Source organism: Amia ocellicauda, chromosome 1, assembly GCF_036373705.1.
Source record: "Amia ocellicauda isolate fAmiCal2 chromosome 1, fAmiCal2.hap1, whole genome shotgun sequence".
Classification (NCBI taxonomy): domain Eukaryota; kingdom Metazoa; phylum Chordata; class Actinopteri; order Amiiformes; family Amiidae; genus Amia; species Amia ocellicauda.
This window is the reverse complement of record NC_089850.1, coordinates 44251296-44266575: the sequence shown is the minus strand read 5'-3', so window position 1 is coordinate 44266575 and position 15280 is coordinate 44251296. Positions and strand designations below refer to the sequence as shown.

At 36.6% G+C, this 15280-nt stretch overlaps 1 protein-coding gene across 2 annotated transcripts in view; it reads left to right on the top strand.

Moving 5' to 3' along the window:
* Positions 1–15280, top strand: part of disp1 (dispatched homolog 1 (Drosophila)) — an 83643-nt gene that overhangs the window by 57298 nt on the left and 11065 nt on the right. For both annotated transcript variants that reach the window (XM_066706152.1, XM_066706159.1), the window contains one exon: positions 14747–14776. In XM_066706152.1, the coding sequence (XP_066562249.1) occupies positions 14747–14776 (30 nt within the window). The remainder of the gene's footprint in view (positions 1–14746; positions 14777–15280) is intronic.

The window sequence follows — 15280 nt, the reverse complement described above, 5'->3', positions numbered from 1 at the left end:
ACAGTCAATTTGGCAATAATCCCAAGGAGTCAGCTTCAGTTGTATTGCTAGGGAGTTGGTCCCAGAGTGACTAACTATATAATATTACATACTTTAAAATTATTTACTCCTGTGGTTGCTTGCTTAAAAAAAAAAAAAAAAAAACACGAGTAAGTTGGTAAGACACAGGATCTAAAATAGCACAAGATGCTTCTAACACACTGATGGATTTCCACTAATTATCTTCTACTGTGTATAAAAACACCTCTTAAATGGTTTATTCTTTATTGCCACTGGAAGCTTCCCAACGATCTGATTTGAAACTGTTCCATCAGCCAGGCTGCTGATTCATGGGAATGTCTTTGTGATGACTCAGAGTCTCTCTGCATCTGCTGAGATTCATGCACCTCAGCGCCACGTGCATTTGCTATGTTCAGCATATTTGCAGCGTACTTGATTGGAATTGCTCTTTTATTGGATTAGGAAAAATAATCTCTTCAGAATTAAAGTGTCTCTGTCTAAAGAACTGCAGAAGATAGATCCATCTGTTTAATTATCTTCTTAAAACCCTTTGGAGATGGAACAGACTAGTGTGAAGTGGGTACTCCCTGAAATGAAGTAAAATTTTTGTTGAGCAGGGGGAATGTGAAGGTTGGATTGGTTACAGATTTCTTTCTTAAAAGCAGTAATCACCAGAGACGCCTAGCTTTCTATTATAAGAAAGATGAAAAGAAACAAAGAAAAATTCACCTTGATTTAATAAAATAAATAAAATCTCCCATATTTTCACCCCCTTTCAAATGTCTTAAAAATGTGACATAAGATTACTTTAATCTCCAATAAATCTTTGTAGGAAAATGCCCATGGAATTGTCATGTATCCAAATACAAAAAAAAAAAAAATCATACTAGAGTATGTTGAAGAGAAACATGGGGAACACAAGTTGTTTTGTAATGGCTTCCCTTCAAATGTTAAGCTTTGAATCCAATCCCTTAATTGCTCTGTAGTTTAAGAATGTGCCATGGGCAATTTACAGATTGAACTGCTGTAAAAGACCACATTGCCTCCATCACTCCAGCACCACAAAGCATGGCCTATGCTATTTGAATAATTGTAGCAGGGACAGTCTTCCATAAAGTCAGTCTCTTGTAATGTCTTCTAAATCTGCATCTTTTAGTCTCATCTTCACCTAGAATACAGTCCTGTTGCAGTCTTAGTGTACTTGCAGATTGGAATTCCAGGAAAACAATTTTGGCAATGCATGACTGTATGTCAAAGTTGCAATGTTTTGCTTTGGTTACTACCATAATAATGTGAATAGACATTTTATACTGGAACAACCAATGCAAATCAAAAATGTTATGTGCAGATGCTTTTTGGTGTGATCTTCGCCCACTGGGTTTCTTGTGTAGTGGGATGAAAAGTACTGTCTGCTAAAATGTGGCACTGGATATAGGACTTTTACACATGGTAGCTTCACCTTATTAACAATGTTATAGAAAACTCTGAAGTTTAATAACAAAGAAGTTGTCACAGTAACAGTAACTCCTCTGGGAATATCCTCTAATTTGACATTATATTTCTTTGAACATGTTTTCCACTGCAAAATTGTACACACTTACTCCAAATCCTCCAGCCAAGTTCATCTGCTGCCTAAGCAAAACATTTCCTTTAAAAATTTGCAAAGCTCCTCTGAAAGCTGCAAGTCTTGACCAGATAGCCCACTCGAACACTCGTTTTATGATAACAGTTTTGGGTGTCTTTTCTAAATGGCCTTCCAAAATATTAAAGAAAACAACAGGTAATAAAGCCTATTGAAGGATAAGTTTTGACATAAAAATAAATGAAGGTTGGGATTGCTTCTTAGGTATGACTCAATCGGATACGCCTGAGCATAAAGGAGTATTACAGTCAAAGTCAGTCACAGAGATGGGTTTAATGTTGCTAGATTTGTAGTTTACAATGAACAGGGTCAAACTGAAGGGATTCCTGTAAAGAGAGCTTTCTCTGCAGCAAGATTATACTTCATGAATCCGTATTGAACACACTAGACTGATGTGTGGGAGGGGGACCAAATGACAAATAAATCAGTTTATAATATACACAAGAAGGAACATGTTTGATTACCACACAGAATACATGCTTTGTTCAGTGAACAAAAAGGTTTTAGGCTTTTGTGGTTTTAGGGTTGGTTGTCAAATCATAACACTACAAAAGTCAATATCACATTCTTCTTTTAGATTTTGTGGAGTACCTAGTGACTTTTCAATAACCTTTTTTCCCCCATAATGATTAGCAACAGAGGTTTGTTATATTATTTATTGTACAGTAAGTAACACGACAAATTATATCCAGTAGAATCCAATCTATCTATATCTACTTTCATTTAGTACTCCAAAACTGGTGAGTCAAGTGAATATATGACAGGTTTCAAATAGTCTCCTATAGTTGCCTTTACCTAATAGTTACCTTTCATCAGCAATATGAATAATTCCAAATTCATTTTCCAGAGTAAGTGTGGAATTGTTACTTTGTTTAATATAATTATTACAGTTTAAAACTGAGACTTAATATATTTTGTAATTGCTCAGATATTAGTTCAATGTTAACATCCCTTTCTTAATGCTTCTTTGAACCTTTTAGCCAGATCAGGTTTTATTTTTAATGAGCTTCTAGCAAAATATCTACAGTATAATGTTTTAGATGCATCTCGTCTGTAATTTTTATGTTATTTTAGGATGATTTTCAGGCAGCGTTTGTACTGTAGTCATACTAAAACCACATAAAAGCAAAGTCATACCCTTTTAACTCCTCGGTTATTAACAGAGGAACATCAGTACAGGTTAATTATAGCTGCAAGTACACATTATAAACATATGAATATAAATCACCTGGTGGCCTAAGAGAACCTAACCCTTCTGGTTTAAAATTATTCATTTAATTTTAAATATCTTTGAAAGGATTTTTATTGTGTGTAAACAGTTGGTGAAATCTAGAGCCTCTTATCCATTAACAAATAGCAACCTGTCAGAATGTATACATTGTAATGTCCATGACACTTATCATTTTATTATTATTTTTAAATCCAGGGGAAAACATTAGTATATAATGTGCCTTATTTTGCATTGACATGGTAGCAAAATGTTTTAGGAATCTGATTTTAGTCTTGGTTCCCTTTGTACAGTATTTCCTCAATGTAGGAGAATCTCATAAAGGCACCAACTTAAGATCAAAGCAGAGAAAAGATTATCCCATAAGAGGCATGAAAGAAGAATTAAATTCAATCCCTGTCACAATCTCAAATTAGTCCTTGGTTTGTATCATATTGCACTGATGTTTTAAGCATTACAGTTCTGATTAATATTGAAAGAGGATTGTGGATGGATGCCTTGGATGTTGGTTGATTTTGAATTTTATGATTTTATGATTTAAATACAACTGATGAAATGTAAGTAAAGTTGTTTAATCTGAAGTGGTCTCTACAGACCCACAAGTAATTTACTTTTGTATGAATGTATTGTATTGTCTGTGAAGTTCTGGACCAGATCTAGTTTTCACACCTCCCCTGCCCCACCCTGTAAAATATGTCAAGACCGCCAATTCCCACAATCGTCTGAACACTAAAATGCTTCTTGAATGTAACTAAATTATTAAGAACTTAAATTGCAACTATATCAGATCTTAATTTCCTCTTAGTAAAAGAACACATTGTTCCAGAAAAACATAGCAAACCTTGTCCACTCTGCGCTATTGTCATATCGCATTAGTGGAATTATACCACAAAATGAATTTGATTAACCATTACTGCAGGTTTTTACACAGACTCCACTTTGAGAGTTCTTGTTGCCTTTTGTGATTTGTTCTGGAGTTAAAGGTATAGTCTCTGAACTGAACTGGTTGGATCTTGATGGCCTCTGCTTGTCAGATCTGTCTGGTTGAAGCCTTGCTGGGTAGGACCTTGAAGAAGTGATCATGTTCTGATGGCTTAGAAGCCCTACGGAAACCTAGAGCAGTACCTGCAGGCATCTGTATCCAAAACCACAAAGGAAGACATGCGATATCTATCAGATATATCCCAGTTGGGAATTACTTTGTGCTTGAGTCTAACAGATGATATAAGGCTAAGGGTTTTGTCGCTGTTTGCAATTGGATATATAAACAAAGAGGAATATCTCCCTGGGGCTGAGTGAATTGTCAAGGTTAAATGCTCCATAATCCATGAATAGAAAAACTTTTTTTCGGAGATAAATCTTCTAACTGGACAGTTTTTGAAATCAGATATCTTTGACTCTGGTTATGTCTTGAGCTAGGGGTGGAGAGTGGCCTTTTAAATACATTTACCGTTCCGATCAAAGGAACGTGTCTGTCATTAGCGTGACTGCGGGAAACATAAACTAGCAACACAGTTTTCAGAGTTTGGTTTTGTAACAGCAATGCATGAAAGTAATTTTAATTAACATTGTAGGTCAGAGAGTCGGTCTTATGTGACGGAAAACATGAACCTCTAAGGAAGATCTTAACCAGCACACAGTGCCAGCCGGGAACAGGGAATGTACATTCTCAACGCTTAGCCTTAATGTCTCCAAAATATCGGTTCCTTTCAGGTGGCATGATTGTTCTGATATTTCTTAGTTGTTAACCAAATTGTAAGACGACCAGTGATATTGATTTCTTATCTCCTGTGTACCTTTAACTACTTGGTATCTGAGCCTTATTTGTATAGTTGTCTGCCCCCATACTATTTCCAGTTTGCACTTAAATGCAGCAGTGCAGTTAAAGTTATTTACCCCATGAGGAGTATCAGCAAAAAGGCTTATCATATATATATATATATATATATATATATATATATATATATATATATATATATATATATATATATATATATATATATATATATATATATCTTGGTTGTTTTTTAAAGCTTGTCTAAAAAAGTGTAGTAACAGGGACAGAAGAAAAATATCTTGGCTTTTCATTTCAATAAAGGAACATTTAGATTTTGAAGTGCAGATAATGGTACAATTAAATTACTTTGTGGCCAGCTGGTTGATATTGGTCATGCTCCTGGAGTTTGTGCGGTGCACTGAATTCTGTCGCTTGTTGATATGGGCACATCTAAGCAGTGCTTTTGTGAGACACTGTGTTTATTCCATATGACATTTGGCACAAATGGAGGCAGATGTGCAGGATTAAAGCTACTGGCAGGCAACTGAAAACAGTTGTTCACACCACTGGAGGCCTGCGGTGACCAAGGTAAGGAGTAACTTACACAGGTTAGATCCTCTTCCTAACAAATCCCCGCCCCAACCCGGAATAACCTTTTTGGGGATTCGCTGAAAACTGTCACTTGTATGAAGTAATAAAGAGATCATACAGACGGACAACTATACATTTTCATCTGTCTGTTCCTAAAGCGGGCATAGGTTCAGGCTTGCATGGACTTCACAGCTGGTAGGGAAAGGAGAAGGAGAAAGAGAGAAAGTGTGAAAGGGGCTGCTGCAAGGCCATCCCAGAAAATTGAGAAAATGAGTTTGAGCACCTTGCAGGGAGCTAAAGGTCACCACCATAAATTAACACAAACCAGGGCACTGCTTTGCTGTTCATCGAGCACTACAGCTGGTATTATGTGGATAGGGACGAGGGCTGGAATAACCTTCATGCCCCTCATAAGCAACAAATCGTAACAAACTTTTCAATTAAATTTTAATAGTACATCCCTCTGCTCCTTAGAAAATGAGTCGGTGTGTTCAGTCTGAGATGGTTCACGCTCCAGTTTTCCCATGTATGAATGTCTGTGTATTCAGAACATCATCATATAGCCTCTTTGTTCACCCCATGCTAAATGTTCGATGAAGTGGATAAAAACTGTAAGCAAAATACTAATTCCAGGGCACAGTACGCAGTGGTTGAACTGGCTCCAGATTTGTTCTGTGCCAGTTTTGGTAATTGAGTGTTTGATTGCTGAGCTCTTTCAGCTTTCCAATACAGTAAGTGTGTGTGTGTGTGTGTGTGTGTGTGTGTGTGTGTGTGTGTGTGAGTAGGCCTATATATTTAGCTTTTATCTCTCTTGGCTGACACCGAGCAGCCAGGGATGGTCAATCTAGCTTTGTGTTCTTATGCATCTGGAGTACGGAGGCGAACCTGGTTCCTTGCTTCGTAGTTATTGTTTCTTGTCTAGGCTTCTAGTATGACAAGTAGTCAATTTGAAAATAATTGTAACAATTTTTGACTGATTTGCTTTTGGAACAATATTGATAATCATACAATGCTTTACTTTATGATTGATATTGTACTTTGTACAGACTGTACATCTGCAATTTCTGGCAAAATCAACTTTGTTACACTTCACTCAAAAGTATATGTTTCGAGGCTACTATATATATTTGTTTATTTGTGTTGAAGGGAATGGTTTATTTCCCCAATCAAGTTGCCTGAAGCTTAAAATTCCTCTAGTGTTCCGCTTGGCTTAGAAAATCCAAAGTCCTCTTTCAGAACGTGGTTAAGCTGGTTGTAATAAAGCAAATGACTACAGGATAATAGAGACATCTTTTGGACAGCTTGTAGCTATTGGCCACAGTGCTGCAATCCTGTCCGTATTCTTGGAATTTGTACACCTCAATATTGCGAGCAGAAGACTGTAACGATCGCAGGTATGACCTTCAGCCTCTGAGCATCAGCAGATGTAACCTTCCTTGTCCCCCGATGTGTACACAACATGACTGTGTTTCAGGACTAAAAACTGCAGGTCTGCATCTGTGTACAAGGCACCACGTACAAGTAATTCAAGTGTTTCTTTAATGTTATGTATTTTAACTCATGAAGATTTTTCTTGCCAGATTTTGTATTTTTCTTTGGTATTTATAATTGGTTTTATTTATTTTTTCTGTCTTCATGAACATAACTAAATATTTCACAAGTCATTTCTGCTGTCGGCCTAGGGAATAGACATAACCAATGAATAATATTTGTCAAGTGGTCTAAGGTAAAATGTAGGTTTTTTACATCATGCTTTTTTTTTTTTTTTTAAATGATATAAGCAGCAAATTACTCTGTCGGACAGGGATTTTTTTCTCAAGGATTGTGTTCTTGTTTGTTTTTGTAAAAAGAAAAGTTTGTATTTAGTGATTTGTATTTAGAATTATCGAAAATATTTTCAAATTTGTAAATAAAAATCTTTGACTTTCTTCGTTAGCTTTTACAATGATAACCTTTAAAACAAGGTGCACAGGTTGCACTGTATTAGGGGGATACACAAAGAAACCAAGTGTATGTCTCCTCTAATTTGCACAAAGAAAGTCTCCACTAATGTGAGACCCATTCTCTCTTTATATGGAGAACGTGTAATTCCAGGCATTATACAGTAGCAGGTATTACTAGCTACATTTGATGCAGGTCATTAACATTTAGTTGTGGTTCACAATAAACTGATAAAAGGGCAAAGTCATCTGTTCTACAGATTATCACAGCTATGATCTCGACAGCTGTTGACAGAAGTGAGCCTGAGATAACTTACTGTAACTATTTAGGGAATTCTGGCAGTACCGCTGTTTACAGATATCCAGGGCGATGGGGCGAGGGGTACGGATGAGTTCGTACACTATTTTTGTTCCACCCCCACCTGAGTACCAGCAGGAAATGTGATACTGCTGAGCTGTAAAAACAAAAAGCAGAAACCATAACAAATAAAAAATACATTTTTAAAACGATCTGGCACTAAGGCATTACTAATCAAATTAAAAGTTTCACAATAGACATGTTGGCACTGAACTTGTTCAATTTCTAAAACATAAAATGGTAGAATTACTGGTACAGGCCTATAAATGTGAGGTTGTGTGCTGTCTGCTCATGTTTGGTGCTGTCTGCTAATGTATGTATTGTTTTGTTTTATAGTATAAATGCTTGCCTGTCTAAAGCTACTTCAGAGTAATATTATTTGCTCATAGTACTTTTGTTTTGCTCTGTGGGAAAATGTATTTATTTCTCATTTTACAACTTGTGGAAAAAAGTAGTTGAACCTTTGATTTGCAGGTTTAACTGAGTCAATACTGCTAACAGTAATTTAGTCTGTAATATACATACTTAAAAAAAAACTGTCCAATACATACTTTGTGGGTAGTGTTGGATTCTATCCTTAATCTGGTTTGAGTGTGTATACAGTGCAAAAACTATTTTCCATTACTTTTCAATAGCAATAGAAGTATTTTTTTCTTTCAGTACTATTGATAACATCTTCCGTTTTCATGATATGCAGCTTGGGTTGAAGGCTTCCTAATTTACTAGTACATAAATTCTCAGTGTATTTTGGCAATTCCACATTGCCAAATAACAATGCAAAGTTATTGTTAACAACTGGCAAGCAATTTATGCCCAGTTGCCGAGTGTCAAAGTACCTTATTTGAAATAATGACTAAATGTCTGTACCCGTGAGTTACTGATATCATATTTAAGTATTGTCTCGGCCAGGAGGATTACTAATAAAATCCTGTACAGAGAGTGCTTGAAAAGGGTCAGATAAAAGGGTAAAGAAATAACCATCTCAACCTTATCAAACCCAAATGAAGATTTTATTTCAAATATGAAAATGTAATAACTAAATGTGCACTTATCATAACTGATTTTGTAATAATTATGATGAGTTCTTATAGATGAAAATGTGGATAAGCCATCATATACAGATGTTCCCTTTTTGAAGTAAAATCATATTTTAACAAGTTTTCCTTTTTTAACCATGGAGGATGTCTGAATTAGAAAGACAAGCAACTGGAATAATAAATTATCAGTATCAATTGTAACAATATGATTGGGGTGTGTATAAATAAAATGATAAAATAGCAGTGCTCTCTCACACATTCATCTGTAAACCCACGTAACTCTGCAGACACGTATATAATGAGTGTGTATCTTATTCTTGCTTTATCTGGATTAACAATTTACAATTAGATTTCATTTTTAAAGAGTGTTTAATGACATGTCATGTTCGCATTGATTTTAATCAGATGTTAAGTGAGTTGACGGTAATTGGGCTCGCCCTGTTCTGAACTCTTATTCCATAAATACCTTGGCACATCTGTTAGTAGTTTTCCCCTCTGCAGAGACCTTTAACCTGCTCCAGTCCTGTCATTGTACAATAAATCAACAGTATCCTAATACTGTTCGACCTTTCCGCATAATATTTGCTTAATAGATTAACCCAGTGATCTCTAAACATTTTTCTTGTATAAATAAAATAACATTTTGACTGAAAACAAATTCCAGTTTCCAGAAGAAAAAAAAATCAAGACTGAAATACTGTGGTGGTGATAAGAGGATGATTAAAAAGCTCTGTTGTTTAGTCACTGAATCATTGTGTATGTGCAGTCTGTGCTCAAGGCCTTTGCTTGAATGTGTGTTTTTCTAATGCTAATTCAAGGACATTTTTCTACATCTCTACACTGATTGAAAATACTCTCCCTTTGTCATGCCAAGAATTTGGATGACCTTGGTTTACAGGAGGGGGGGCATCTTCCTTTTCTTTACTGTTTTCGTTTTTGGCTGCTATGTTGTTGTACTGAGACCTCAGGCCGAACTCACATACAGCAGTGTTACTTACACACCCCATACTGTAACTCCCCTGTGCTGCATGGCTCTCACTAACAATACAGACGGCTTTTACATTTTTACTACAAAGACATTCTCCCACACTTGAAAGCAAACTGTAAACCATGTCTGATCCCAAGGCTAAATAACAATTTGTTAAACTCAACTCAAGGTACAGTATGAAGCCTTTTCTTTTCTTTTTTTTATAACCCTGTCTTGATATATTTATAAGTTTGAAAAAGACAACAAACAAGATCCTGGCTCAAATAAGACATTTTGCAGTCTTGCAAAGCTTGCAAACTCCTTCTAAGAAATGGAAAAATACAAAAATCTGGATAATAACATTCTGTCATATAAAACATGGCGATCAAGAAAAATGGAATGAACATAATGAAAAGGAATTTGCAAGTAAACTATTACACATGTAGGCCTATATTCTTCAACTTTCTTATCCTCCATCATTTGTGAAAGTTTCCCAATGTTTTTCCCAGACTGATCTGCTTCTTAATTGAGGTGTTTTAATATGTTTTCCACAATATTTGTTTTTTATGTAAATTTCTTTGTTTTGTGTTAGAGCTATGACTTTGTCAATTGTACTTTATTTCTTCTGGATTTTGTATGGACTCTCATAATTTTGGACTCATATTTAAAGGTTGATGTTATTAGCATTAAACATAATACAATTGTGCAATGGTTGTAAATTAGCAAGCTAACATGCAATGAACTGAGTAGTTTATGGTGTTCTTTAGCCAAGCTTTAATGAGACTCACCTTGTCTTGAATATGCAGATTCTTCAAAGACCTTTTCTACAACATCTGGTTGTCGTATTAACATGTCCAGCAACTTTAAAGGGATTTACAGCCTTCCCAGAAGGTAACCCTGTGGTGAAAAATTCCTGCCAATAGTTTTTGCTCATCTGTGCCTCTGAATGCCATAGCAACCACTAATTATAGCATTCCGTAGATTCCCTTTAAAGAGGAGAAGAAGGAAAAATACAGAGACCTATTGGCCTTTTGGCCATTTTACTTAGAATCACTCTGACTTTAAAATATCCCTCATGCACATGTGGTTATTGGTTGTGGCAGGAGAGCTTAGCTCAAACCTCCTGTTTCAGAAAGCTTTCAGGTTTACTCTCACCATGGTCCTGAGCCTGTTCTGGTATCAACTACATCTAAAACAGTTTTATATCTAAGAAATATATCTGTAGGACCTTCCAAAGGGGGAACAAAGAATATTTATAAGCAAAATGGTAATATCTTGTTTTGTTTGTTTTCTTTTAAATCAACTAGTCGCTAAGCCAAAAGTGTTTAATGTAAGCATATTTTGAAAAGGCTGTTTTGTCTTGCTTATATTTTTGGGATTGTAGTGATTTTGGGAGACCAGGATTAGAAAAAACAAAACGCATAAACCCAAGTTAATGCACAGAGAGAACATTTGTATAATTATTCTCCATCAACTGGCATATTTTCTAGGCTAATAAAGATTTCCGGGAACCTTTTTTTTCTCAAAACTAGCAGTTCCTGTTGGAATTTGCGTGCACATGGTATCCAATGGAATGCATGTGTATACAGTACTGGTTAATGTAGGCCAAGGTTACGGCTGGGTGTCTGTTTTGTTTCATGAGAGTGGGGATGTGAAAAGCTTTAACAGAAATGTATATTACTGATTTCAAGGAAGGTTAAATATAATCTCAACCAAAGTTGCCATACATTATTTCTCCATGATTCACAATTTAGTATTTCATCTGCACGCGCAGAAAACCAAACCATATTCACTTATTTTTTTTAATTTATACTGCCCAAATAAATTCAGTAACATCAAACTTAACCTGATATATTGTTCTCAAACCGGTTAAGTAGACAGAGTTTAGCTTGTATTACAGAAGGACTTGGGTGTTGAGGGTGTAATTAAGCAAACTAAAGAAGAAAGGATTTATGTTAAGACCTAAAGGAATGAACTCACGGTACCCATCGTTTGTGCAACATGCAAGTTTAGTCGTCTAACATACGGTAATGTATTCAATAGTACATATTTATTAACTTCATATATAATGCAATTCACTATTGTAATGTTTTAGCATTGAGGCATTGGGTCTGCACACTTTTTCAGTAGGAGATGAGCCGCACTGTTGTAAAGTACTATAAAGACTGTCCATTTCACCAGGTAGCCTCATACGGGTGAATGAGTCTTGTAAAGGATTTTTTTTTTTTTTCTCCTTTGATGGGCTCCTCCTTGATCTCTGTGCAGTGTCAGATTATCTCTGACCTGACTGCAGCTCTGTTGCTCTGAGGCGTGCGGCTGCTTTGTGCAGTTCTGATGTGATGCCCAGACAAATCACTAACACAAACTGAAGACAGGAAAAGGGAGAGCACTGTAGCCCTGTACTAGCGACTTGCAGCTCATAGAGATTTTAAATTCATCCGTCAAGCTTACATCTTGTAGGTTTACTAAATGTGACACTTTGAGAAGAGCCACGTGCCTTGTAGTTATCCTGTCTCACAGTGGAGGCTCGGTCACTAGTGTACTGCAGTGCAATGAAGTCCCGACTTCTGTGCTGTTGGGTGATGATCAAAGTTAATAATGTTACTCAGTAATTTGTTTGAATATCAGTGACCTTTATGTAGAGATTTGTAAATGCTGGAGATACCCCTGCTCTCAGGCCAAGCTCAGAAAGCCCTATTTAATTGTACATAGCTTTTGGCATTTGCCAGAATTGCTCGATGACCAGACCGCCTATGCTACACCTTGTACTTATATACTATAACACATGCATTTACTGGCTGTATGGTGGCAGAACTTCTTTAGTTATTTTTGTTCTGGTTTGTAGTAGTGAACTGTTTGACACTCTCCTGTCACAGTTGTACATACATCTTCATAATGCACTTACCTGCTAACAATGAGGTGCAAACATGTGCGGAGGAAGAACCATGATTTTACCATAGCTGATGTATCACTGTACTGCATTTTCAATTCTTGCTTGTCAATTGAATTGAATTTGCTGTTAATTTTGTAAACATTATAGCATTATCATCCTAAATATCAAATAAGCCTGTTTCTGCTAGACATTACTGTATTAACTTTTATGAATTAAGTACCATGATTAACGCTTATACTATGCATATACATAACTGATAAGCATCCTTGGGTCAGAAATCAATACATTTGAAGAGCAGAAAACCATTTCCATTTGCAGAACGGACACCTCCCTTTTTCTGGCAAGGTTTTCTTTGAGTCTTTGGAAGAATTTGCTTCCTACCGATTTTTATGGCTCAGTTGATGACATTATAGATGATTCACCGAACCTTTACACAATTGTAGATTACAGACCAAAGTTGATTCCAACCCCCTCCCTCACTTACTCACTTATACATACAGTGAGGGGAAAGAATATTTGATCCCCTGCTGATTTTGTACGTTTGCCCACTGAAATGATCAGTCTATAATTTTAATGGTAGGTGTATTTTAACAGTGAGAGACAGAATAACAACAAAAACATCCAGAAAAACTCATTTCAAAAAAGTTATAAAATCATTTGCATGTTAATTAGGGAAATAAGTATTTGACCCCTTCGACTTAGTACTTGGTGGCAAAAACCTTGTTGGCAATCACAGAGGTCAGACGTTTCTTGTAGTTGGCCACCAGGTTTGCACACATCTCAGGAGGGATTTTGTCCCACTCCTCTTTGCAGATCCTCTCCAAGTCATTAAGGTTTCGAGGCTGACGTTTGGCAACTCGAACCTTCAGCTCCCTCCACAGATTTTCCATGGGATTAAGGTCTGGAGACTGGCTAGGCCACTCCAGGACCTTAATGTGCTTCTTCTTGAGCCACTCCTTTGTTGCCTTGGCTGTGTGTCTTGGGTCATTGTCATGCTGGAATACCCATCCACAACCCATTTTCAATGCCCTGGCTGAGGGAAGGAGGTTCACCCATGATTTGACGGTACATGGCCCTGTCCATCGTCCCTTTGATGCGGTGCAGTTGTTCTGTCCCCTTAGCAGAAAAACACCCCCAAAGCATAATGTTTCCACCTCCATGTTTGACGGTGGGGATGGTGTTCTTGGGGTCATACCTCCTCCTCCAAACACGGCGAGTTGAGTTGATGCCAAAGAGCTCGATTTTGGTCTCATCTGACCACAACACTTTCACCCAGTTCTCCTCTGAATCATTCAGATGTTCATTGGCAAACTTCAGACGGGCCTGTACATGTGCTTTCTTGAGCAGGGGGACCTTGCAGGCGCTGCAGGATTTCAGTCCTTCACGGCGTAGTGTGTTACCAATTGTTTTCTTGGTGACTATGGTCCCAGCTGCCTTGAGATCATTAACAAGATCCTCCCGTGTAGTTCTGGGCTGATTCCTCACCGTTCTCATGATCATTGAATCTCCACGAGGTGAGATCTTGCATGGAGCCCCAGACCGAGGGAGACTGACAGTTATTTTGTGTTTCTTCCATTTGCGAATAATCGCACCAAATGTCACCTTCTCACCAAGCTGCTTGGCGATGGTCTTGTAGCCCATTCCAGCCTTGAAATGTGTTTTTCTGGAAAAAATTTTTGTTATTCTGTCTCTCACTGTTAAAATACACCTACCATTAAAATTATAGACTGATCATTTCTTTGTCAGTGGGCAAACGTACAAAATCAGCAGGGGATCAAATACTTTTTTCCCTCACTGTATATGGTAAATCAAGCCAAGACACTCAGTCATGATAGCAGCAGGATAAGATGCAAAAAATTGCCTTACTGATTGTGCAGAGATATTTTGTGATAAATATTTATACTAATAAAAGTTATAGATTTCACTACATGTTTTTGATATTAGCATCACATATGACATTGCTATTTATACTACGCTATTAAGGTTGCTCCAGCTTTCTCTGTCTGTCTCATGCTATCATAATGAAACAGTTTGTTTGCAGTTCTTGTTCTATACCAATCAATCAGTCAATATACTATTTCCATGTTGCCCCTTAAAAAACTATATACAGCTCTTCAACTCTTGAAAACTAAAGCATTAGCCAAAAAGGATTAATGGTGTATGTGCTTGTTCAATGACTTGAGCTAATTATTTTACGTCCAGCGTCTGTAATGCTTTGCTGATTGAGAGCCACATGCTTTGGCATCTGGTTTTAATTCAAATTTGCTTTGGCTGTTTCAAAATTTAAACCTGATTTTCTTTCTTTGTTTCCAGCCCTGCAAGACCTTTCAGATTCCCCAAAAGGTAAGCCCTGCCAATATCTATATATTTTTATGTTTTTTTTATTTGTCCTGATAAGTCTTTTCTCTAACAGTTTATCAAAACTCAGTCGACCCATCATTCTTTGCTGATGAGTCACAGCACTACCTTTCAGAGAGTAGACGGGAAAGTATTTTGTGTTTTTTCTTTCACAAATCAAAGCACTGTTACCTCCTTGATTCTCTTCCATGTGAAATATATTTGCTATGACATGCTTCAAATTACATTTGAAAGATTGGAAGAGCTCAGTGACTGGAGCCTTAGTCTTTTTATACTTTTTCTTGTTATACGTTGTTCAAAAGCTGGTTCACATATTTTGAATTGGAAATAAAGCACCATTGTTGTATTTGTCTAACAGAACAAGTTATTTATTTTGCCTAAAATCTATATCCGTATATTTGAATAAAACCAGTATAAATGTTACATTCCACCCTTCTGACAAAAAAAATTAAAAACGCAGTATGCAGAAGTAAACATTTTTCTTTTTAA